The sequence below is a fragment of the Salvelinus fontinalis genome, chromosome 2 (assembly GCF_029448725.1).
Source record: "Salvelinus fontinalis isolate EN_2023a chromosome 2, ASM2944872v1, whole genome shotgun sequence".
Lineage (NCBI taxonomy): Eukaryota > Metazoa > Chordata > Actinopteri > Salmoniformes > Salmonidae > Salvelinus > Salvelinus fontinalis.
In genome coordinates, this window is record NC_074666.1 from 82561521 (window position 1) to 82587095 (window position 25575).

At 41.8% G+C, this 25575-nt stretch overlaps 1 protein-coding gene across 2 annotated transcripts; it reads right to left on the reverse strand.

Moving 5' to 3' along the window:
* Window positions 1–733: 733 nt before the first annotated feature.
* On the reverse strand, window positions 734–16278 carry LOC129829036 (zinc finger protein 281-like). 2 transcript variants are annotated; one of them, XM_055890475.1, is made up of 7 exons: window positions 16098–16278; window positions 11884–12337; window positions 7757–7852; window positions 7450–7576; window positions 5395–5478; window positions 5103–5221; window positions 734–4828 (listed from the first exon to the last, which is right to left on the reverse strand). In XM_055890475.1, exons 2-7 carry the CDS (start codon window positions 12280–12282, stop codon window positions 3227–3229), a joined length of 2427 nt encoding a protein of 808 aa, XP_055746450.1. In that variant the 5' UTR covers window positions 12283–12337; window positions 16098–16278; the 3' UTR covers window positions 734–3226. The 2 variants fall into 2 exon arrangements, with proteins under 2 accessions (XP_055746450.1, XP_055746458.1); XM_055890483.1 differs by lacking the exon at window positions 16098–16278 and adding an exon at window positions 15942–16029.
* Window positions 16279–25575: the final 9297 nt, after the last annotated feature.

A 25575-nucleotide genomic window follows, 5' to 3' on the forward strand; every position in this document is an offset into this window, starting at 1 on the left:
AGTGTTCTTAGTGTTTTGTACACTCAGTGTATAATGAGAAGCTGCATGTATCTAATTATAGATAGTTGACTAAGAAATCGATAGAACCTTGTATTTCCAAAGCTATGTTCAAAAAGATGGATTCTGAGAATTGGCTTTAAAGTTCCAAAGCCTCATCGGTTTGAATGGCATCAGCAATTTTCTTGTATTCTTTTGAACTTAACATTAATTGGGGTATTGAGTACTAAATTGGAAGAGACCATTGAACAGAACAAGGCTGCCAGCTCTTAACGAAAATACAGATAGAACCTTATAGTCCCAAGATTTTTTAAATATTTCTGACAATTTGGTAGACTAAGCAGAAACATCTACACTATGCAACAACAAAATACCTGCGCCCCCTATCAAAAACATTGTTCCACCGTCTGACTAGCCTACAATTCAATTTTCTATATTTGCGGGTTAGGGCATCAGATTTTCCCTTTATCAGTCTGCAGTTGCAGATGGGTTATTAGCAATCGCGGGCAGGTGAACAAACAGTTGACCCGCGCACCACTACCACACAAAATGCATCTCTAACCAACACCACATAGGTTTCTTTCTGTCCCGTGACTGGGACTAAGGACAGTAGGCCCTAATAAAGAACTATTCCCTTAAGTCAACACCTCGTGGACAACGTGTATTCACCTATTAAGTGTAAAACACCATTAGAACAAACCACTTGTCTAAGTGTCATACCAAAGTCAACAAAATATCTCAATAACAGCATTTATTGTTTTCCCCTAATCAATTATTAATTCATTGGACAGGTACAGCCCTGCAAAGCATTACAAGAATCTGGAACAAATTAAGTGAGGATAACGTCAGCTACAAATTTGGTGTGCAGACAAAAAAAAATGTTTTGAATAATATCGGGGGCAAGATTTCAATGTAGTGCTTGTAAGCAATAGACATACAATATAGGAAGTAACAAATGTTACCTTGGAGACAGAGTTGAACTGCAGACTGCACTGGTTGGCATGATTAGGCATTTACAGAACCCTAAAGCAATAACATGCCCTGCTTAACAGGTGTTACTGACATTTATCGGACATGGTTTAAAAATAGCCACATACAACAGACAGCATCTCTGCTCCATACAGCCAACCTTCTGTCCTTTGTCCCTGCTTGTGTGTTTACAGTGATAACGAGGTATATAAAAGGTCAATGTCTTTATTGTTCACCCCTCAGCCTCCTATCCAATAAAAACAGAGCATGGTTGTAGTGGTCGGTCATTGTTCCCTATGATATTGCAACATTGCAGTCATCAGCCATGTTTCATGATTCTGTAAGACAAAAAAGGGGCAACAGGGGAAAAAAACGAGAAATAAAAGAAAGAAAAAAGGGTGATAGCATTTCTAGCTCAAAAGGCCAGTCGTGGCTATGGAAGAAAATGCAATTGCTTGATTTACAAAAAGTACATCAAATAAATTAGATTCATTGAAGGGCTGCAAGAAATCACATAATCAAAAGGAAGCATTAGACACAGGCAGAGAAATGTACATTTCATTTAGACAACGTGTACGTCCACAATGGCACCCTATTCTTCTATGGGCCCTGGTCAAAAGTTGTGCACTTTATAGGGTGCCATTTGGGACGTACACAATTTATTTGTAGACAACATTTTGCAGGACTAGGCACCCCATTCCTCATAAAATACCGTTGTGGTAGTGCCAGCACACCAGAAATGTCTAATGCTTTGGGTTTGTTATAGGTATATGGGTTAGATTTAGTCACATGATCATTTCCTCACATGTTTCCAGGCTCTCTCAGTAACAGGGGAAGAAATATTCAGCAACTAATACACTTAACTTCAAATTTAAATAGTAAAGCAAAGATGCTAAACAGAGTGGTGAATTACTTTACACGTTTATTCCCAATTTAACTTAATACATTTCCATAAAACAATCCCTCCCTCCCCATGATCTACACGTGATAACATCCAGGAGATAATGCCAATAAAAAAAACTCCCCAGGCCCAAACCACCCCCCCCCTCACATACCCTCCCAAACGAGACCATGCCATCCCAACCAAAGACCCACCCCCCCTAACAACCCATTGCTCAAGATGCTTTCAAACCCACATCTGCATACGGTGCTAACCCCAACCCGATCAATACAAATCTTTAGAAAGCAAGTCAGTTCGTTTCAAATGTCTTCCATGATCTTATGGGGTAGTTTAGTTTATTCAATGAAATAAATGGCTCAAAGTGCTAATCGGATTCTTTTAAGGAAAGTAAAGAATTGAAGAGGAAGAAGAGGGGAGAAAGATGAGGAAGGCAATTCCACAGCTGTCCAACAGCAACCTCTATTGGCCAAAGAATAGCGTCACTATGTTCTCCTAAAACTAACGAGGAAAACAATTTAACCCCAAACCCAGACCCCTCTCACTTCCTCTACCTCACCTGGCAGTTCCCCAGAATGATTATAGCTGTTATTATACATGAATATATATTGTTATAAATATATATGGCCCTTATTGAAAGAAAACATGAGTTTCACATTGACAAGAAAGTACCATAATCTCTATATAGCTAAGTGGAAAGTGTTCTCAGTGTAAGTGAGCTGGCAGCAGCCTCCATTATTTGTTGCACTCATCAACCAAGGTATAAAACAAGAAATAACCAAACAAAGCATCCTCTTTGTAGTTGCAAATGTACACCTCTAAAATGAGTGCTCACTGCACTACACAATTTCCTCCGTTTACACTTTTTCCTGAGTAATACTTTTATCCTTGTAACAGACAATATCATAATTTTTTTTTAATTTTTTTTTGCTATTTCAGTTCTGGGCTATTCCCTGCCCCCATCATTGTTATTCCCATTATTATGCTAGCTACAATTGTAAAGTTGAATGCTAAAACCCTTAAGCTCATGGGAGAAAAGTTCATTGCTACTCTGTTGTTTGCTTTAAAAAAAAAGAAGGTACTTTTTCATTCTAACGATTAACGAGCAGACCAAAAATGACACCAAAAAGATTAAGAAAACAGACTAAATACATAGATATTTACTTTAAAAATATATCTTAAAAAATTGCATTTGAATAGGCCTTGAAGACCAGTCCTGGGGAGAGGGGTGGGGCACAAACATAGCGGCAGGGTAATAATAATTAAAACTTCACTTAATAAAAATAATAAAATAGGAGCACAAAAAGAAAAATACTGGACAAAACATGAACCTCCAACAGAATGCTGTCCCCTCCCAGGCCCTTATCTGTAGCTTTGGCTTGTTGGGGTTTTGGAACCTGTACTTACTGCCTCATTGACGTCGGCTAACAAACTAGTATACCCTGAGAATTCGGAGACTGGCGTCCTTATCCTGTGGTCCACCTCCCCGCTAGAGTCAGCGCCATACGACAAGGCGCTGCGGCTGGCCGACTTGAACTGGGATCCAAAGGCCTGGGCAAAGTTCTCGATCGTGTAGGAGACCTTGGAGGGATCCAGAGAAGCCAGGTTCTGCGAGTCCTTCTGGCTGCCCAGGTCAGACGGGCTGATCTGATAGGAGGAGGGGGAAGAGGAGGAGTGTTGCTTCTCCATCTGGTCAGTGAGCTCCTGAGAAGGGGTAAGCTGCTGGTGGGTGGCAGGCTCCAGGCTGTTTAGGTGGAAGCCATGCTGCGGAGAGGAGCCCGACAGCATTGCAAAGTGGGACTTTGGCACGGAGGAGGGCAGGGTGGGAGAGGCCACAGGCTGGCCGAAGCCACACTCCAGAGGGGACGTAGTGTACATGTGCTTGTCTGAAAAGAGCGGGTTGCGTTGGTGGGAGCTGGTGAAGGGCCCTGTAGCTGGAGGCCCGGGGCCCAGGGGGAAGCCTGTGTTGTGGCTGGTGCGCTCCAGGGCCTGCAGCAGGAAGCGGGAGTACTCGTGCATAATGACCGTCTTGTCTCCAGACGGGCTGGGGGAGTCTGCATCGTGGCTCAGGTCAGAGCCGTCTGCTGAGACAGGGTGCAGCGCCACGTGCTGGTCACTGAGGTCAAAGTGCACGTCGTGGTGCGAGCCGTCTGGTTTCTGGGTGTAGTGGTCCAGCAGGCTCTGCAGCACCTCGTCAGGGATCCCCGACCTGTCGTGCTTGTCCAAGCCCGTGGGGGAGGAGTCTAGCAGACTGAGGGGCGAGTCGCCGTCCATCACGCCTGAGACCACCCCCTGGATAACCGACTGCTGGGACGACAGGTGACCAACGCTGACCTCATAATCGTTGGTGCTGCCCCCTGCCACCCCGGCCCCTGATGCTGCACTGTTGGCCGCGTTAAGGTAGCGCCTCTTCTTGAGGAACTGCATGGCGTCATCGTAGTTACTGCTGATGGAACCCGATTTGGCCTCAGAGCCCTGCATGAGGCCCATCCCGACCATCCCCACAGCCCCACCCTGCTCCATAGTGCCCTGCTTGGCCTGCCCCAAGCCCCCCTGGTCCAGGGCCTTGCGGTTGGCCTTCTTGAAGGCCATCTTAGGGGCTCGGCCGTGATGCTCGTGGTGCATACTGGGCTCTGGCGGAGTGGACGAGGACACAGTCTGATTCTCCACGCTGTAGTCATGGAGACTGTAGCCTCCCGACGGCGCCCCGTGGATGTGTGCTCCGCCCGGCCCTCCTGCTTCCGCCGGCCCTGCCGCTTTCTTCCTCTTGCGCTCCCCTCCCTCAGAGTTTTTGGACTTGCCCCGCTTCCGGCCCGAGGCCCCAGTGTTTCCCTGAGTGATTCCGTAGCTGCCCTGCCCAATGTCCTCACAGCCCAGGTCCAACATCCCGGGCTCCAGATCCTTCTTTATGGCTTCTCCACAGGTCCGCTTGTGCTTGAGTAATCGGTCTGTCCTGGAAAAAAACTGCAGGGCAGAGAGACCACAAGTAGGGTACAGATTGTAAACAGCAGAATGGGATAGACACGAAGACATTTTCATTCCGATAAATATAACTTGTCAGGTCATGCCATAATGGAAGTGGGCATATTAAGATGTATTGTCCCTGAGGGGACATTTGTCTTGACCATTCAAATGCGCTGCTGCTTCCACAGGTTTATTAGCAGACATTCATCATAACCACCCCCCTCTCAACACGCGTCATCCTATTTCAGTAGATTATCCATGTTGAGGTCACTACCTGTTGGCAGGTCTCACATCTGTATGGCTTTTCTCCACTGTGGGTCCTCTTGTGTCTCTCCATGTGGTATTTCTGAATGAAGCGCATGTTACACTGGTCACAGCAAAAAGGCTTCTCTCCTGTCATGGGAAACATCACAGAAAATCTAAAGAAAAATAACCATCTACAAAACATAGTTGGATGACACAATGAGCAAAACTAACTACTTTGCTGCACAAAGGTAATTGATTGTTTGTCTCTCACATGTCATTAGTGTGCTTGACGTGTGTGTGGGATTTGACATTCCACTCACCGCTGTGGATCTTCTCGTGCCGCTGTAGTAGGTATTTCTGGATGAAACTCATGTTACACTGGCTGCACCTGAACGGCCTCTCACCTAAGGCAACACCACAGCCACACAGTTAAATCCTGTGTTTGCCTACTCCATTCAAAACTAATACGGCACTGGTTTCATTTCAAAGTTTCCTACAGTGACTTTGTGAACAACCTAGTTTTCCTAACACACAAGATCTATTCCTAACATTTCTGGAGATCTTTTAGCTTTTATAATCTAGTAAAAAACTAACCGAAACCACACAGAATGCTAGAAATGAACAGACATTTTGATCAGTGGCCTAGGTACCTGTGTGAATGAGGACCTCCCATAACAAACATATTGTCTATCTATTCAATTTAACACAAATACTGTTGTTCCTCAAGAGATAACCTTCATTTAAAATACACTGCTCAAAAAAATAAAGGGAACACTTAAACAACACAATGTAATTCCAAGTCAATCACACTTCTGTGAAATCAAACTGTCCAATTAGGAAGCAACACTGACTGACAATATATTTCACATGCTGTTGTGCAAATGGAATAGACAAAAGGTGGAAATTATAGGCAATTAGCAAGACACCCCCGATAAAGGAGTGATTCTGCAGGTGGTGACCACAGACCACTTCTCAGTTCCTATGCTTCCTGGCTGATGTTTTGGTCACTTTTGAATGCTGGCGGTGCTCTCACTCTAGTGGCAGCACGAGATGGAGTCTACAACCCACACAAGTGGCTCAGGTAGTGCAGCTCATCCAGGATGGCACATCAATGCGAGCTGTGGCAAGAAGGTTTGCTGTGTCTGTCAGCGTAGTGTCCAGAGCATGGAGGCGCTACCAGGAGACAGGCCAGTACATCAGGAGACGTGGAGGAGGCCGTAGGAGGGCAACAACCCAGCAGCAGGACCGCTACCTCCGCCTTTGAGCAGGAGGATCACTGCCAGAGCCCTGCAAAATGACCTCCAGCAGGCCACAAATGTGCATGTGTCTGCTCAAATGGTCAGAAACAGACTCCATGAGGGTGGTATGAGGGCCCAACGTCCACAGGTGGGGGTTGTGCTTACAGCCCAACACCATGCAGGACGTTTGGCATTTGCCAGAGAACACCAAGATTGGCAAATTCGCCACTGGCGCCCTGTGCTCTTCACAGATTAAAGCAGGTTCACACTGAGCACATGAGCACATGTGACAGACGTGACAGAGTCTGGAGACGCTGTGGAGAACGTTCTGCTGCCTGCAACATCCTCCAGCATGACCGGTTTGGCGGTGGGTCAGTCATGGTGTGGGGTGGCATTTCTTTGTGGGGCCGCACAGCCCTCCATGTGCTCTCCAGAGGTAGCCCGACTGCCATTAGGTACCGAGATGAGATCCTCAGAGCCCTTGTGAGACCATATGCTGACACATGCACATTTGTGGCCTGCTGGAGGTCATTTTGCAGGGCTCTGGCATTGCTCCTCCTGCTCAAAGGCGGAGGTAGCGGTCCTGCTGCTGGGTTGTTGCCCTCCTACGGCCTCCTCCACGTCTCCTGATGTACTGGCCTGTCTCCTGGTAGCGCCTCCATGCTCTGGACACTACGTTGACAGACACAGCAAACCTTCTTGCCACAGCTCGCATTGATGTGCCATCCTGGATGAGCTGCACTACCTGAGCCACTTGTGTGGGTTGTAGACTCCGTCTCGTGCTGCCACTAGAGTGAGAGCACCGCCAGCATTCAAAAGTGACCAAAACATCAGCCAGGAAGCATAGGAACTGAGAAGTGGTCTGTGGTCACCACCTGCAAAATCACTCCTTTTTTGGGGGTGTCTTGCTAATTGCCTATAATTTCCACCTTTTGTCTATTCCATTTGCACAACAGCATGTGAAATTTATTGTCAATCAGTGTTGCTTCCTAAGTGGACAGTTTGATTTCACAGAAGTGTGATTGACTTGGAGTTACATTGTGTTGTTTAAGTGTTCCCTTTATTTTTTTGAGCAGTGTATATATTAAAAAATATTAAAAATGAGCATAGTTGATCAGTCAGTAGAGGCCTGGGTACCTGTGTGGATGAGGACATGTCTGCGCAGGTGGTAGGAGCTCCTGAAGGATGCGCCGCAGTGCTCACAGATGTGGAGCTTCCCGTTGGGCCACAGGCTGCCTCCATCTGAATCCAGCATCATTGATTGCTGTTGGACAAAAGGAGGTCAATTCAACCACCAAATTCAATTTAACTCATTCAATGTATGATCGTTTCACTGAAGATAGAAACTAAGTTGTGGAAAAAAATACTCAGATGTAATGGATCCTCAACTATTGAAAAATGAAGACCAAATTTCAGTGAATGAATCATATCTAAATCAAGATACCTTAGGCTCTCCACGTTTCCTCCGGGGCTTGCCCTCCTCACCATTTGACCTTCGACCTCTCTTTCCTGATGACTCCTTTCCTAACCGACTCGGCAGCTGGGAGGATGACAAAAGGGAGTCGCAGAGTGAGAAAGAAGACAGAAAATTTAAAAATAAGCACTTGAGAGAATGGGAAGGGCCTAGTTCAGTCACACATTCACATAGCCTACATATTGCATGTGGACACAAAACAAAAAACACAAACTCATGCAGCATTTAGTGAAAGCTCATTTGAGCCATTGCAGAGGGCTGCCTTGGGGAGGTGCCAGGAGGTAGAGTAGTAAACCACATATTTATGGCTCCCTCTGCGCATCTCTCCAGACAGTTAAGCCGTCACTCAAAATGGAGAGCTGCTCTTCATTTAGGATGCGTACCAAAATGGCCTATATAAGCGAATAGGGTGTCATTTGACACACTTAGTATCCCATAGAAAAGGCCTATGCTTATTAACTAGCGGCTCAAGTCTAAATACAGACTCATTAATATTCAGCATGTTGTTCACTCACTATGAAGCACAATCTTCAAACAAAAAGGGTCTGTGGTTTGGGAAAGGGGAGGGACACGGATTCATTGGGACATTGATCCCCCCACCCACACTGCCATTTCAAATGACATTTCCCAACACCATATGGATACTAAGAGCATGGCTGTCTGAAATGGCATCCCATTTCATATATAGTGCACAACTTTTGACCAGAGGCCTATAAGCCCTGGTCAAAAGTATTGCACTATATAGAGAATAGGGTTAAATTCAAACACAGCCTGAGTGTGGATTGGTACATGTGAGAAAGGCGCTCTCAAATATCAACCAATCATTGTATTAGATCAGGGGTAAGGCTAGCCAAAACAAACCCGTCTCATTTCCTCAACCAAAAGAGTGCAGGCCCAGTGGGCTCAAAATGGCTGTAAGCTCACAAGCATGCCATTATCCTGAAATGAATAGCACCATTTGGGGTGCTCTGACTGCACTCTAAATGAAACTACTCATAACTTTAGTAGGGAACCGCCTTTTTGAGGGGAGAAAAATGTTTGTCTTCCATTCTCCTCTGTAATATAATAACAGGTAAATAAAAATACACAAATAACGTCAAAGTTAATGTAATATATTCTCTAAAATGTCCTTGGATAAACTTTTAAACCATATTTAGTGAGCAAAAAATGATACGTCTAGCTTTTCAATGAGCATGCAAGTGCTGTCTAATAAACTCTGGAGCCTGGCTATTGTTAGGCAGAGAGTGTGTGTGTGTGTGTGTGTAGAAGACAGTGTTGTGAATGCAAGCTCAAACAAGACGACCGTGTCCTTGCCAAGACGATTCCATTCACACAGAGGCCCAATCCAAATCATTTTGGGAGGGACATATTTCGCATTTGATGTCTTAGCTTTAGGTCACCATTGCTAAATCCTCCCTCTGCCCCCCCATTCCCCTTATCCATCAGTCTTTGGTGAGATTGGCTATTTTACAAGCCCGCTCCCCAAAATGCAGGTCGACATCTGATCAACCAAGCCTCCGAAGTAAATTTTTATTTTACTAATTGTAATGCTGCGGTGAATTAGACATTTCAATAGAGAACATTTGCCTTTGTTCACCCATGTTCCTCCTTATATCATACTTATTTTTTAACATAACAAAAGAGGGACATTTGGTGTAGGTTAAGGCATTTACCTATCAATTTTTAGATTTGTTGATATTTTAGTCCATTAACTTCTCTAGGGTAGGGGGCAGCATTCGGAATTTTGGATGAAAAGCAAGCCCAAATTAAACTGCCAGCTACTCATCCCCAGAAGATAAAATATGCATATTATTAGTAGATTTGGATAGAAAACACTCTGAAGTTTCTAAAACCGTTTGAATCATGTCTATGAGTATAACATAACTTATTTAGCAGGCGAAACCCCGAGGACAAACCATTCAGCTTTTTTTTCTTTTTAGGTCACTCTCTTTTCAATGAGGTTTCATTGGGAAACCAGATTTCTAAGGGACCTGCTTGCAGTTCCTACCGCTTCCACTGGATGTCAAAAATCTTGAGAATTTGGTTGAGGTTATTCCTTTGTGTAATGAAGAAGTACATCTTGAAAGAGTCACTCGAACTGTTCTGTTTGTTAGAGGCGTGAGACCAGAAAGCTAGCTACAGTTGGTTTTAATCCTGTATTGAACACAGATCATAGTCTTCAATTTTATCGATTATTAATGTTAAAAAATACCTAAAGTGGTATTACAAAAGTAGTTTGAAATTTTTTGGCAAAGTTTACAGGAAACCTTTGAGATATTTTGTTGTCACGTTTGAGCAAGTTGGAACCGGTATTTTTCTGGATCAAACGCGCCAAATAAATGGACATTTTGGATATATATCGACGGAATTAATTGAACAAAAGGACCATTTGTGATGTTTATGGGACATATTGGAGTGCCAACAACAGAAGCTCGTCAAAGGTAAGGCATGAATTATATTTTTTATTTCTGCGTTTTGTGTCGCGCCTGCAGGGTTGAAATATGCGTATCTCTCTTTGTTTACAATGGCGCTATCATCAGATAATAGCATCATTTGCTTTCACCGAAAAGCCTATTTGAATTCTGACATGTTGGCTGGATTCACAACCAGTGTAGCTTTAATTTGGCATCTTTCATGTGTGATTTAATGAAAGTTTAATTTTTATAGTAATTAATTTGAATTTGGTGCTCTGCATTTTCGCAGACTTTTTGCCAAGTGAGACAGTAGCGTCCGCCTAAACTCAGATTTTTGGATATAAATATGAACTTTACCGAACAAAACATACATGTATTGTGTAACACGAAGGCCTATGAGTGTCATCTGATGAAGATCAAAGGTTAGTGGTTAATTTTATCTCTATTTCCGCTTTTTGTTACTCCTCTCTTTGGCTGGAAAAATGGCTGTCTTTTTCTGTGACTTGGCTCATACCTAACATAATCGTTTGGTGTGCTTTCGTCGTAAAACCTTTTTGAAATTGGACACTTTGGCTGGATTTACAACAAGTGTATGAAATACGTGTATGCTTGAGGAATTTAAATTATGGGATTTCTGTTGTTTTGAATTTGGCGCCCTGCAGTTTCACTAGCTGTTGACGAGGTGGGACGCTACCGTCCCACATACCCTAGAGAAGTTAACATTAGTATTTTCCAAAAATCTATATAAAAATGTCAAGCTAGATGAAAATGTATACTTTTAGTTTCTCATACTAGTCATCAACATTTTTATTAATTTGAACCGCTCATTTCAAAGCTCACTAGATTGAATTACACAATTTAAAAGCCCATTTCGTAGAGAATGTTACAAACTGGACTATATAGAAACTTACATTGAAGAGATGGTGATTGGGTCTAAATAAGCATTTGACAGCCTAATTTCACTGGACTTTTCTTTAACTGCAATTGACCAAAAGTCAGACTCCACCCACACGCCAACTCTTTTTCCTCAGCTTCAGAAGCATCTGCTTTCACCAAAAGCTGTATCGTTATGATTAGATAGTCACCAGACTTGCCCAGAGGAAATTGTTGATATCTTGTCCATCTTTTAATCTAGGTAAGATCTTGTTGGGAAAAATTGGCCAAAAATGCTTTTTACGTACATTTAGTCTTTAGTATTTTACAGATAGGAAGATGAAAAAAAGGATTTACCCACAATCTGCTCTGGACAAGTCCGGTCCTAGAGCGTCTTAAAATGAAACCAAAATATTGAGGCTGACTTCATCCAGTGTCCAGAAAAATGGATTTGCTTGATATGCAAGCATGTGCATATTCAATGAAATATTGCCCAATTTGCATATTTAAATAAAATATGTATGAAAATGTGTAATACCAAAAAGTTGAATGTAGACAAATGACTGGTAAAAAATGATTGTGATACAATTAAGATTTTAAAAAATCCCTACTATGGTGTGGTGCCTTGCCTTGAATTCTCTGGTCTAAAGAACAACATTACAGTCTGGATTCCCAGACACAGATTAAGTTATGGACTAAAAAGCTCTTTCAATGGAGAATCTCTATTGAGAATGCTTTTTAGTCAACGACTAGGCTTAATGTGTGTATGGGAAACCAGCCCAGAAGTATCAATGCGTCAGAAGGCCTTACGTTGCCTTGGCTAAGGTCATACACCAGCAAGTTCTGGTGGTTGCCCATGGACACCTCCGGGAGCTCTGTGCTCTTCCCCGGGCCTCCAGGGTACAGCGGCAGACGGTAGTCATGTTCTGTCATCTTCTCCTGCTTGATGTCCATGGCATGGACATAGTCCCCCACCCCTCCATACCCCCCCAGGGCACCCATGCTGCAGTCTGGAGAGTCCCGCTCCTTCTTCAGGATCATCTCGTGGGGGCCTGGCAGGTCCTGCATAACAGACTGGGCAGCCAGCCGGGTGAAGCTGGTCACAGGGGGCAGGTGACTGAACATGATCATGCCAGGGGAGAAGTTGGAGTCCATGCTCCCATTGGAGCGCAGGAAGTCATTACCTAGTTTGTCTTGAATGATGCTCATGATGAACTTGGTGGTGATGGGCAGATTCAACTACAGGGAGCCAACCGGAACCATCCTGGGGAAGAAAGAGCAGGAGCTGAAGTACAATGCAATCCAACTTTATTGTCCATATGTTACCACGAACAGAAATGTGTCTTCTGCTCTAAAAATGTATATCTCCCCAGATAACTGTGTTTATGCAACATATGCTGAGAGGAGAACAGGGTGAAGCCAAAGCGCAGCACTCCTGGATGAGTGGAAAGGAAACATTGACTGAGTGGATTTTCCATCAGTGATCTATGATGGTTTATTTTTGTTTACATGTGCTGCTGACACCAACTCACATGAAATAAATTAACTGTCCAGACTAGAGGTCGGCAATTAATGGAATGGCCTATTAATTAGGGACGAATTCAAGTTTTCATAATTGGTTATCGGGCATTTTTGGACACCGATTATGGCCGATTACATTGCACTCCACGAGGAGACTGCGTGGCAAGCTGACTACCTGTTACGCGAGTGCAGCAGGGATCCAAGGTAAGTTGCTAGCTAGCATTACTTATCTTGTAAAAAACAATCTTAATAATCACTAGTTAACCACACATGGTTGATGATATTACAAGTTTATCTAGCTTCTCCTGCGTTGCATATAATCGATGCAGTGCCTGTTAATTTATCATTGAATCACAACCTACTTCGACAAATGGGTGACGATTTAACAAGCGCATTCGCAAAAATAGCACTGTCGTTGCACCAATGTGTACCGCCCCATAAACATCCATGCTTTTCTTAAAATCAATACACAAGTATATATTTTTTAAACCTGCATATTTAGTTAATATTGCCTGCTAACATTAATTTATTTTAACTAGGGAAATTGTGTCACATCTCTTGCAAGCAGATTCAGGGTATATGCAGCAGTTTGGGCCGCCTGGCTCGTTGCGAACCGTGTGAAGACCATTTCTTCCTAAAAAAGACTATTTAATTTGCCAGAATTGTACATAATCATGACATAACATTGAAGGTTGTACAATGTAACAGCAATATTTAGACTTAGGAATGCCACACGTTAGAAAAAATACAGAATGGTTCCATATTTCACTGAAAGAATAAACGTTTTGTTTTTTAAATGATAGTTTCCGGATTTGACCATATTTATGACCTTAGGCTCGTATTTCTGCGTGTTATTATATTATAATTAAGTCTATGATTTGATATAGCAGTCTGAGCGGTGGTAGGCAGCAACAGGCTCATAAGAATTCATTCAAACAGCACTTTCCTTCATTTTCCAGCAGCTCTTCGCTTTGCTTCAAGCATTGCGCTGTTTATGACTTCAAGCCTATCAACTCCCGAGATTAGGCTGGCAATACTATCGTGCCTATAAGAACACCCAACAGTCAAAGGTATATGAAATACAAATGGTATAGAAAAATAGTCCTATAAATTCCTATAATAACCACAACCTAAAAACTTCTTACCTAGGAATATTGAAGACTCATGTTAAAAAGGAACCACCAGCTTTCATATGTTCTCATGTTCTGAGCAAGGAACTTCCAACAGTAGCTTTTTTTTTTTTTACATGGCAAATATTGCACTTTTACCTTCTCCAACACTTTGTTTTTGCATTATTTAAACCAAATTGAACAGGTTTCATTATTTATTTGAGACTAAATTGATTTTATTGATGCATTATATTAAGTTAAAATAAAAGTGTTCATTAAGAATTGTTGTAATTTTCATTAACACACACATATATAAATAAATAGGCCGATTAATCGGTATGGGCTTATTTTGGTCCTCCAATAATCGGTATCGCCGTTGAAAAATCATAATCGGTCGACCTCTAGTCCAGACACAGTGACTGGAAGAGCAGCATTGTTACAATGGGCAGTCCCTGAGGAATCAGTTTCATGCCCGGCTCTGATCTCCCCATCAAGTGCTTAGCCGGATTAATAATGAGGGTGTGTGGGTCAACAACAAAACAGCCACGGTCTGGATTCTGACTTTTGTGAATTATGGTATCCTAAAAACATGGTGAAGTAGAAGGCTACTTTTAGAAAGCCTTCAGTCAATCTCAGATGCAGCCAAATGAACCTGGGTAAAAGGTATAGCCTATAATATGTTCAACCCTGACATCCTATGAGAGAGTGGAATGAACCTGAAGCTGCGTGTTAATCTGTCATCCTATTTGAGGACTAGGCTAATTAACTAAAAAGAGGTGAGAGCCCAGTTAGGTTTTACGGGTTCTACAGGTAGTGGGAAGGTCATTTTCTGCATTTTATTCTGTGACCACAGGTCGTCATCATCATAGGACACCCATCAAACATGGGCTTTAAAGTTAACGAACCAAGCAAGAGTAGCCAGTACTAGCCTCCGAAATACTCTAACATGAAGCAAAATAAGACTGATATCATGGGTATAATGCAAAACGTTAGCTCTGTAATAAACCCGTGTATAGCTACAGGGAGATTAGGCTTATCTCAAAAGATACAACTCTCTGTTCAAAATTAACACTTTTCTAAGCTAGCTAGCTACCTTCATACCATGAAATTTGAGATGACTGAGGTTAGTCATGTCTCTGCTGCTGTGCTATTTTACAATGCCACGAGGAATGAGAGGATCCCAAAAGGCAAATCAAAATGGAGTTTTTGGAATGAGAGGAACAGCATCCAAAACCAGTGCATCACCTTGAGGAAAACATCAGATGCATTGATATAGCCTAACTCCGGGTGAAATAGCTATAAACAAATATTTCAAGCAGCAATTTCATAATTGTAACATTGTCCAGACTACCATTACTTAGCCAATGTATTGTATTCAGTTGAATGGCTTTTCAATGGTGTGTTTTCATTCACAAAACACAGTTCATTTGAATAGTTTCAGATTCATCACGAATAACTTAATCGTCTCTCTGAACTTCATTGTCTCCAACAGCATTGCTAGCTAGCCTAGCTCTTTTGCAATTGCATTGGATGCAACTTGTTAGCACGCTGATACCAAATAAAGCTAACGGCTAGCTAACAGATGCATATGTAACATGCTACAGCAAAATGGTATGTAATGTAATAAGCGTTAGTTGAAAATTAAAATGTATTGAGTGTTCAAAAATAATGAAGTACGCGATAAATCGGTTCTCAGCGCCCAGCTGTGATTTATTCATCTAGTGTCATTCACTGGAGCTAGAAATACCGATAGCTAGCTACTGCTAACGTCTGGCTAGCCATCAAACAATTAGCCATTTGGCTAACCAGCCTGCCAGGCCCTTTGTGATGCAGGATCATACAATAATTAGCTAATATGGCCATCAGCATAACAGTAATACTCGGTAAAATAAACGAGACCATACACTGAACTTAACATTACACCAAACATGTGAGGATCTGACGTTCTCGCCTGACGTAGTCCTACATCGATTGTAAGTTATGGAATTCATTCTAAAATAATTTTGATTGACAAACTTGCGAGAAGGTGTATGCACGCGCAAGCAATTTCACAACACGATGTGTTGTCATTCGTCAACATATTTCGAGCGCTTCATTTTAATTTTTCGGTTATGTAATACATAATACCTGGCTAAATAATTTAAACAGTTGATACGGTTGATATAAACAAGTTTAACCTCTAATAGGCATTGGGTGAGGACTGAAAGAAACCATAACTGAGCATAATGTGCGACGTACCCATAACAAATGGCCCATGCAACTCAAGCGAACAATTGATGCTCGGCTCCAGCAACGGTATGCTATCTAGCGTTGCGCTTTGTTGTCTGTCCCACACTCTTGCCGGAGTTTCACATATTTAAACTGGCCCAAAATAAATATTTCCTTTTATCTTACCAGTGCATGACCACCAATAGCTCTTTCGGTTGGTATATTTCACCTTTGGTCGTCCGTTTAAATCTTTAGAGCCCAAACATTGTTCTCCCGCAGAGGCTGTATTCCTTCATTTTGTCTCAGCGCGGGGAATTATGGGTATAGCGGACGGGTCCTGCGAAGAGTCACAGACGGACGATTTGATCTGGGACAGGGGAGCACTGGGCCGGGAACAAACACGCAGTGCGGGGACATATGCATTATCATTTTGAACAACACTTTTGCCTACGTACGCCAAATTCGACAGAAATATAAGTGTAATTTGGATTTCATTCATTTTATGTGTGTTAGCATAATTGATAGGCCTAATGCATTTTAACTACCTAAACCAGATTAATGATCGGATTAAAATTTGAATAAAACATTCTACATTTAGGGTAAACTATACATCCACAATATCGAATGAGTTATTTACTGAAACCTAGGTAAACAAATAAAATAAACAATTGACCGTGTAAATAATGGTTTCTTAAAACTATGTTCCAGCCTTGAGGATATTTCACCTCCCTCATTGCGTACACGTTTCAAAACTGTGACTGTCCCCCTGGGTCCCAATTACTGAAGAAATAGGACACATCACCATCTCTTAAAAGTGTACATTGATAGAGCTCGGCTATTCAATGATACTATGCTGCATGGATATTGTGGCATATTTAGCACAAAATAAATACATTCCTGAAATAGCTTCGACTAATTAGTCACAGTGGTCTGGTCTCCTGTGAACAGAGTGACCCTTAATAAGAACAAGTAGTGGCCCTGAAAATAAGAAAATAAAATAAAAGAGAGAAGGGACACGAATAGCCTACTAACAACAAATTTCAAACTAGCCAAGGGAGGAACAATCATTGGAGACATTCTCTGAAGTGATATATACCACATCTCTGAATGTGTTTATGAATAAGAGCCCCATAGATCTACTGGCTGTGTGAATTAATGTGTATATATCTAACCACCACTCATCAGACTCTATCCCCCTTTTCCTCTGGTCTCAGCTGTACTCCTAATTGCCTGTGTTAACAACCCAATTAATTCAGTGGAGAGCATCAATGAAATAGAGACGTATGAGTTAATGTAGAGGGTCAGTGGGTTGCCTTTTGATGTGTGCCACACTGCCCTCCTCCCGTCTTAATATATTCCTGATAACAACCCATATTGCTGACAGCAGCTGTATATTTCAAATCACTTGTCATCTCAAAGCATTTAAATATGCATTAAGACTTCTCTAATAATCAAATTCAGCGGTGTGGCACAATGCTAGGCTGGAGTGCATATGGCTGTTGTGCAGCGATCTATGGGAGGATCAGAGATTAGATGGTGAGAATGTACATTTATGGGCATACATGAAACATTCCCCTCCATTAAACAGAACGTTCATCAGGGCCACTGCTTGAAGATATACAGGAGACTGAGGTGATCAATGTGGGCGTTTGGTTGATTTTTATCATCCGTATGCAGAGCAAGACATCTCTTTAACAGTACTACCATACACTTCTACCACATACTGTGAGACACACTCTGGAACCAACACCCTCACACACACTCTTAGAAAAAAGGGTTCCAAAACGGGTCCTTCGTATGTCCCAATATGGGAACCCTTTTTGGCTCCAGGTAGAACCCTCTGTGGAATTGGTTCTATGGAACCCAAAAGGGTTATCAGTGGTGTGAAGTACTTAAGTAAAAATACTTTAAACTACTACTTATGTAGTTTGAGGTAAATGTACTTTAATTGTTTTATATATTTATATTTTATATTGTACTTTTTACTCCATACATTTTCCTTGACACCCAAAAGTACTCATTACAATTTGAATGCTTAGCAGGACAGGAATATGGTCCAATTCACGCACTCAACAGAACATCCCTGGTCATTCCTACTGCCTCTGATCTGGCGGACTCACTTAACACACATATTGTTTGTAAATTATGTCTGAATGTTGGAGTGTGCCTCTGGCTATCCTTAAATTTAAAAAACAAGAAAATGTTGCCATCTGTTTTGCTTTTTTTTTTTTCAACTGCTAACAAGCATCAGTCAATACTGAAACCACTTTTTTCAAAACTCTTCACAGTCTGCATTACCAACATGCATCTTGGCCAAACAGTTAATATCACCTCCAAAACTCACTCACACCACCATAACACTTCATACATGTCTCAAAATAAGCTCGTTCGACCATAACACTGGCAACAATTCTCACTTAGAAAGCATACATTGTCACTCATAACACACTGACCTAAAAAGCACTAACAGGGAGCATTACATAACTTAACTTTTATCTTTATAGTTTGAATGATTTTTCACATAAATCAGTATTTCATTAAAGAATAATGTAATGAACACGAGAGAGACAGAGAGCTGGTTTCAAGCGCAGGGCGCAGCAGGTGTTTATTGTAAAGGACCACAGGAGGAGACAGGTAGCTGGGTCCAGGGGCAGGCAGCAGGTCATACACAGAGGTCCAAAAGGCAACAGTATAGGCAGGGAAAAGGCTTGTAATGTCATCCGGGAGATCAGGCAATAGGTGAATAACAGGAAATCTGATAGGCTATGGTACAGGCAGGGAATAGACAAGTAATAGGCAAAAGGCGTCATTAGTGAGGCAGGCAAAAACTATCCAACACGGGATGAGTACATGACAGGAAAACCAGCGCTCCGAAGAGAAGTGTGTCAAAAACAAACAATATTGCAAAGAACTGAACTAAATAGTGTGTGATAATGACATACAGGTGTGTGAACAGGTGATCAGAATTCGGGTGATTGGGATCTGGAGAGTGAGCTGCGTTCAGGAGATCTATGTGTGAGATGGAAAGTGATCTGCATTCAGGGTATCTACATGTATGAGTGTGAGTTGGAAGCAGACGTGACAAAGAATAGCACCTTTTCACTTTATTGACTGTACTAAAGTATATGTAACAATAATGAATCAGTAATGCAGCACTTTGCTTCAATAGCCTTTATTTTTTCTATATCTTTGCATCTACTAATTCACTTGTGAAAAATAAAAAGTTGAAACAAAAAAAATCCTGAAATTCAGGGCTGCAATAATAATTAATAAAAAACAAAACATGTATAGTATAATCATTCATACTGTACAGTACTGTGAGGGTTCTAGTTCTCCCTCTCTCCTGCATTTGGCCACAAGTTCTCATCAACATCACATCTTATGTCTCTGGCGATGCATCTTGGAAAGTATCTTCTGGAATGTCTAATCCAACCCTGGCAGTCTTCAGGAGAAGTGTATCTACACCGCACATTCATAGCATCCAGTAAGGACATCTGGTCATGTGAATGGTGGTCATAAACCTTTCACCTCCACGCAGAGAAAAACTCCTCTATGGGGTTTAGGAAGGGGGAGTATGGAGGCAGGAATAGTACTGACATCCTGGGATGTGCAGCAAACCAGTCTGTGACTGCAGCAGAGTGGTGGAATGCCACATTATCCCTCACAACAATGAAGGTAGGGGAGTTTCCGCCCTTCTCTTCTCCGCTGGCACAAGTCGATTATACAGGTCATCCGGAAAAGAAATGAGCCTCTCTGTATTGTAAGAGCCAGTGAGTAGTTTGTGTAACAGCAAACCATCATTGGACAGTGCTGCACACATTGTGATGTTAGCTACTCTGTGGCCTGGGACATCCACGGTTGCTCTCTGTCCAATTACATTTCTTCCCCTGCGGCGTGTTTTTGCCAGGTTCCAGCTTCATCCACAAAGATGAATGTATGTGCAGTTTGCCTGGCTTCCATCTTTATTACTCTAAAATAGAGTAAATCCACAGTTTTGCAGTACTTTACATTATGCATAGCTGTGTATGTACCCTGTTTGGTTATTGAACAGACATCTTACCTGGACATATTGATACCGGAGTTCTTTCACACATTCACTGTTTCTCTCAAAGGGTACAACTGCTTCATCCTTATTTTATGTTTCTCTAGGACTCTGGCAATTGTCAATGCTGCTGACCGCATTCACATTCCTAAAAGTGATATTGTCTGCCAGCACTCTGTCCCGAATTTCCAGTGGTTTTATTGCATTGTTGCCAATTACCATGTCAACAATGGCAATTTCCTGCACATATGATAATATTCTGCCTTTCCCTCCTGTGGGAGGCAACCTTTGGATCCTACTGAAAAACACAAAACAATCGATATATTTCAAAATGGCAGTACATGTAAAAATGTGAACATACTGTATTGTACTGTTTTATGTAGTTCAATTATCATTGAAGGATGCACATCTCACCTGTTGTTTTGCTGGAACCTTCGTACTATTGATGCAACTGTTGAACGCTGCAGATTTGGTTGCACCCTTAAACCGGCCTCTCTCAAAGAGAGACCATTGTTTACAACATGGTCAATAATTGTGGTCCTTATCTCATCAGAGACCACCGCTCTTGGTCTTCCTCTCCTTTGTCCTCCATGCATTCTCCCGCTCCCTGCCACTCTTCTTTCCCCACCAACCTGTCTTCCTTCATCCATGTTTCCAAACTAAATCATTCCGAAGCCATTCTCTTTTGTCTGTTTGATAACGAGACTGAAAGAAGGATACTTGGGTAGGCTTTAAACTGAAATTGCAATCAGTGTCACGGCCGTCGTAAGGAGGAAACCAAGACGCAGCGTGATAAGCGTACATTCGTCTTTATTTAAAGAATGAACACTGAACAAAATAACAAAACGAACCATGAAACTAATATGGCTAGTGCAGACAGGCAACTAAACATAGAATAAGAACCCACGAATACCCAAGGGAAAATGGCAACCTAAATATGATCCCCAATCAGAGACAACAATAAACAGCTGCCTCTGATTGTGAACCAATTCAGGCCACCATAGACCTACATATGCCTAGACTTACAAACACCCCATGACATACAAAACCCCTAGACAATACAAAACAAGCATACCCACCCTCGTCACACCCTGACCTAACCAAAATAATAAAGAAAACATAGATAACTAAGGTCAGGGCGTGTTAATCAGCTGTGTTTGGAATTATTAAATATTCTGCTGAGATTTTCTATATGTTTCAATCTGGTTACTGCAGAAATGCACGACATTTGCCATCATTCTGTTTTGAATTTGTTTTTAACAGTTTTGGAAACAGTGTGTAGCATTTGAAAACGTGCTGCAAATATATAGTTTTGCCGGTGGTGGAGTATGAATGAGAAAAGTGTTCATGGATTTCGGAGAATGTGGTCATTTAATGCATTTTGTGTGAAAGCAATGAACAATGATTCACAGTTTGGTCCACATACACTTCTGATTCGCTGACTGTGTGAAGAGTTTTGACAATGTGACTTCAGTTTTGACCAATGGATGTTAGCAATAGAAAAAAACTGTAATATAAGGAATTTCTAATTATTTATACTTTTACTTTTGATACTTTTGATACGTATATTTTAAACCAAATACTTTGAGAATTTTACTCAAGTAGATTTTGCTGGGTACCTTTTACTTGAGTCATTTTCTATTGAGGTATCTTTACTTTTACTCAAGTATGACAATTGGGTACTTTTTCCACTACTGGGGGTTATACATGGAACCAAAAAGGGTTCTTCAAAGGGTTCTCCTGTTGGGACAGGCGAAGAAACCTTTCAGGTTCTAGATAGCACCATCTTTTCTAATAGTGCAGTTGCAAATATTTTTTCATTGTATTGTCAGTTAGAGTGTAGATAAAGATCAGCTTTCCATCACTGTCTCCTTCCAGCCCAGCGGTTAAGTTAAGGTTGCGGATGGGACAGAAAGGCGTCAGAGGCTTCACCACCACTGCACCCCCAGGCAAACCGATCCTCTCTCTGTGCAGAGAAGTCTGAGGAGAGAGCTAGTCTGTACCTGCAAGCTGTCCTTGCCGATCAAGGATGAACATGTCTGTAGGGTGGCCTAGCTCCCCCAAGTGACTATTTACACTGTATGCAAGGATTTCCTTTGTGTTGTCTTAGGAATTCAGCCCTCTTTGTGTTGCTCTTGACATCCCCCATTCTGTCACAGATCTATGAAGCAGAGGTTCAGTTGTCTTTACATTCTCTAGGTCTAATAGCTGATTGGAGGTTAACTTTACAGTAATACTATTGGTCAACAACTCAGATTGTGAATCCAAACAACTCAGATGTTATAAAGGGGTCTTGGATTCGTTGTCTCTTTTTCTTTGTTCCTGACCTGTCGCTGGTGAGATACACTTCTCTCTTTCCTCCCCAAGGACTCTTGGGGGCATGGCCTTTCAAGCTATGACTTCTCTCTCTCTCCCCCTCTCTGATCGTGCCTAGAATAATGCCTTGTAATGGTTGTTAATGATTTGTAACTGAAGCTGTATGCGTTGTATAATGTAACGTTCATTTTACAATGATATTAAATCTATTTTCCCTTAGAATTCCATTCTCAGACCTTTCTTGACCTTTCTATTACTGTAACTCATCAATAGTCTCTTGCACATTGCTAAATCATCTTTATGGAGTCAGATATTCCGTTTAATAGTCTTTGTTAACATACAAATGGCATAGTTTTATCACAGGTCGCTTGTGAGGTATATATATATATATATATATATATATATAATATCTTATGATAAGTATTACCCCACTACAGGTCCGACTGAGACAGCAGGAAAACAGATCTCACATCATCTAAGTCCCAAATGACACCCTATTCCCTTAATAGTACATGACTTCTGACCAGAGCACTAGTGCACTAAATATGGAATAGGGTGCCACTTTGGGACTCAGACATCATTACCTCATCTGGTATTTAAGGCAACTTGCGGGGTCACGTGACAAACTGCTCATAGATGGCTATCAATTCTCTTTACTCATCTATAATTCAGTGCATTACATTACTATGTCTTTCCTCTGTCTCCCTTCCTCTGTTCCTTTGTCTCTCCTCCCCCCCAGATCCATCCAACACGAGAGACGATCTGCACAAAATAGAATTGCTGAATATCACATTACATTCTTTGTCTATTATTGGAAGCCAAGGAGAGAGGGATGATTGACTGGCCAGGCTGAGTGGCTGGCCTTGATTTGCAAAACTAAACTCCTCATTGAGGAAAACCCCTGCCAGTCAAACAACAGGATAGGAAATCTCAACATGGCTGTTAAGACATTTTGAAAGGCTTTTTTTTTGTCTTGATATTTCAGAAAGTATGATTGCCATGACGATTAAAAAAAAATCTGTTCAAGCATTTCATCATTAACCATCTTAGTTGTGTGTCTAGATTGCTGTGGTACTGCGATAGTTCTGCTTCTACAATATAATATTATATTGGGATTAAGAGCAGTGGTCTAGTGGAGGCTAACCACATGTAAATGCAGTTTACCCACTTTTTTTTTGCTCAACAGTTTACCTAACCTTCGCAGAAAAATGCATTGAAGTATCACCCACCTAACATTTTACCACTAAATCCCTGATGAGACTATGTTACTGGGACGCATATACACCATTTCAAATATCCCAAATGCTTCCACTAATTCCATCTCTGTGTTTGTGCATTTTGTTCTACTTGATTGGGTCTAATTAGATTGTGTTGATTCTAGCCTCTCTCCCTCCAGACAGAAGATCTTGGCTGGTAGCCCGGTGGACTGTCTCCTGCTCTCTGGCTGACTACTTCTGGCTAATGTTTCTACAACTCTCTCTCAATTCAATTTCAATTTATGCCATCAAAAGGAACATAAAATTCGACATACCAATTAGGATCTGGCAAAAAAATACTTGAATCAGGGGTCTGTGTAATCTGAGTGATATATGTGTCTCTAATATGGTCATACATTTGGCAGGAGGTTAGGAAGTCCACCTAATTTCCACCTAATTTTGTGGGAAGTGTGCACATAGCCTGTCTTCCCTTGAGAGCCAGGTCTGCCTTCGGCGGCCTTTCTCAATAGCAAGGCTATGCTCACTGAGTCTGTACATAGTCAAAGAGTTCCTTAATTTTGGGTCAGTCACAGTGGGCAGGTATTCTGCCATTGTGTACTCTCTGTTTAGGGCTAAATAGCATTCTAGTCTGATCTGTGTTTTTGTAAATTCTTTCCAATGTGTCAAGTAATTATCTTTTTGTTTTCTCATGATTTGCTTGGGTCTAATTGTGCTGCTGTCCTGGGGCTCTGTGGGGTCTGTTTGTGTTTGTGAACAAAGCCCCAGGACCAGCTTGCTTAGGGGATTAAGGGACTCTTCTCCACGTTCATCTCTCTGTAGGTGATGGCTTGGTTATGGAAGGTTTGGGAATTGCTTCTTTTTAGGTGGTTGTAGAATTTAACGTCTCTTTTCTGGATTTCGATAATTAGCGGGTATCGGCCTAATTTATGCCTTATTTGGTGTTTTACATTGTACACGGAGGATATCCCCCCCCCCCCCCCCCCGCCCCTGTCTCGCTATGTCTGCACATTGACCCTGGCTTCTCTGGCTCATGGTGGGCTTGTGTTTGGGCTTTATGTAACAGTAGTTCTCAGTAAAAAGGAGCAGTGGTTAAGATTAGCTATAGTAAAAAACTCAGTTGGACAGGTGCCCTTGTAGGTCTACTCTAAGCCCTTAGATCGCATTATCTACTTAGCTAACATATGGAATTGTTTTAAGAGGGTCATAAAATTGATCATTCAGGCATTTGATTTGGAATTTTAGGACCCCTGTAGGTATAAACAAACATAGATTTAAAAAATGATTTGATGAAACATTGAATTTTGCCTTTACTGCTGTACCCCATGTAAACACATTGAATAACACATTCACAGAAGGCAAAATAGAAAGTTAAAAAAAGAAATAATAAGCAACAAGGTTTTGAAGTGTCTGTCCTTATATCTGAAAGATAAGAAAATATTTTATGTTTTGTCACATTATTTTTGGCACATTTGACCCCCTATGCACTTTTTGTAATTTCTACAGCCCAGTACTGGGTTAAATTCAGATGACTCCCCTGAAGCTTGTGTGTGTAGTAGAGCAAAACAACTGACACCTTCGTGTTTGTGAAAGTCTCCTTTCGATTTTGGTGACATAGCTCCAACAGTTTGGTCTGGACAGTCTGTTTTGTGAGAAGACCTCTTTGAAATATGACTTTGTAGCTCAAACGGTTTGGGTTCTACAGCTGATTTTGTGATGACTTTCTTATCCGGATCCTTTCATGTAAAAAAAAAGCTGCTTTCTTTCACAAGCCCCATGTTATGGAATGGGCGCAAACTTTATATCTCGGCTGACAGCGGAAAGAGGAGATTGCCCTGTATACACTACAAGATGGTCTCTAGCATAAACACACAGGTAGAATAAACACATACAATATTCAAAATGAATTCACTCTAGGTGGCTATAAAGATTGCTTCAGTTCAGTTCAATATTCATGACACACACACACACACACACACACACACACACACACACACACACACACACACACACACACACACACACACACACACACACACACACACACACACACACACACACACACACACACACACACACACACACACACACA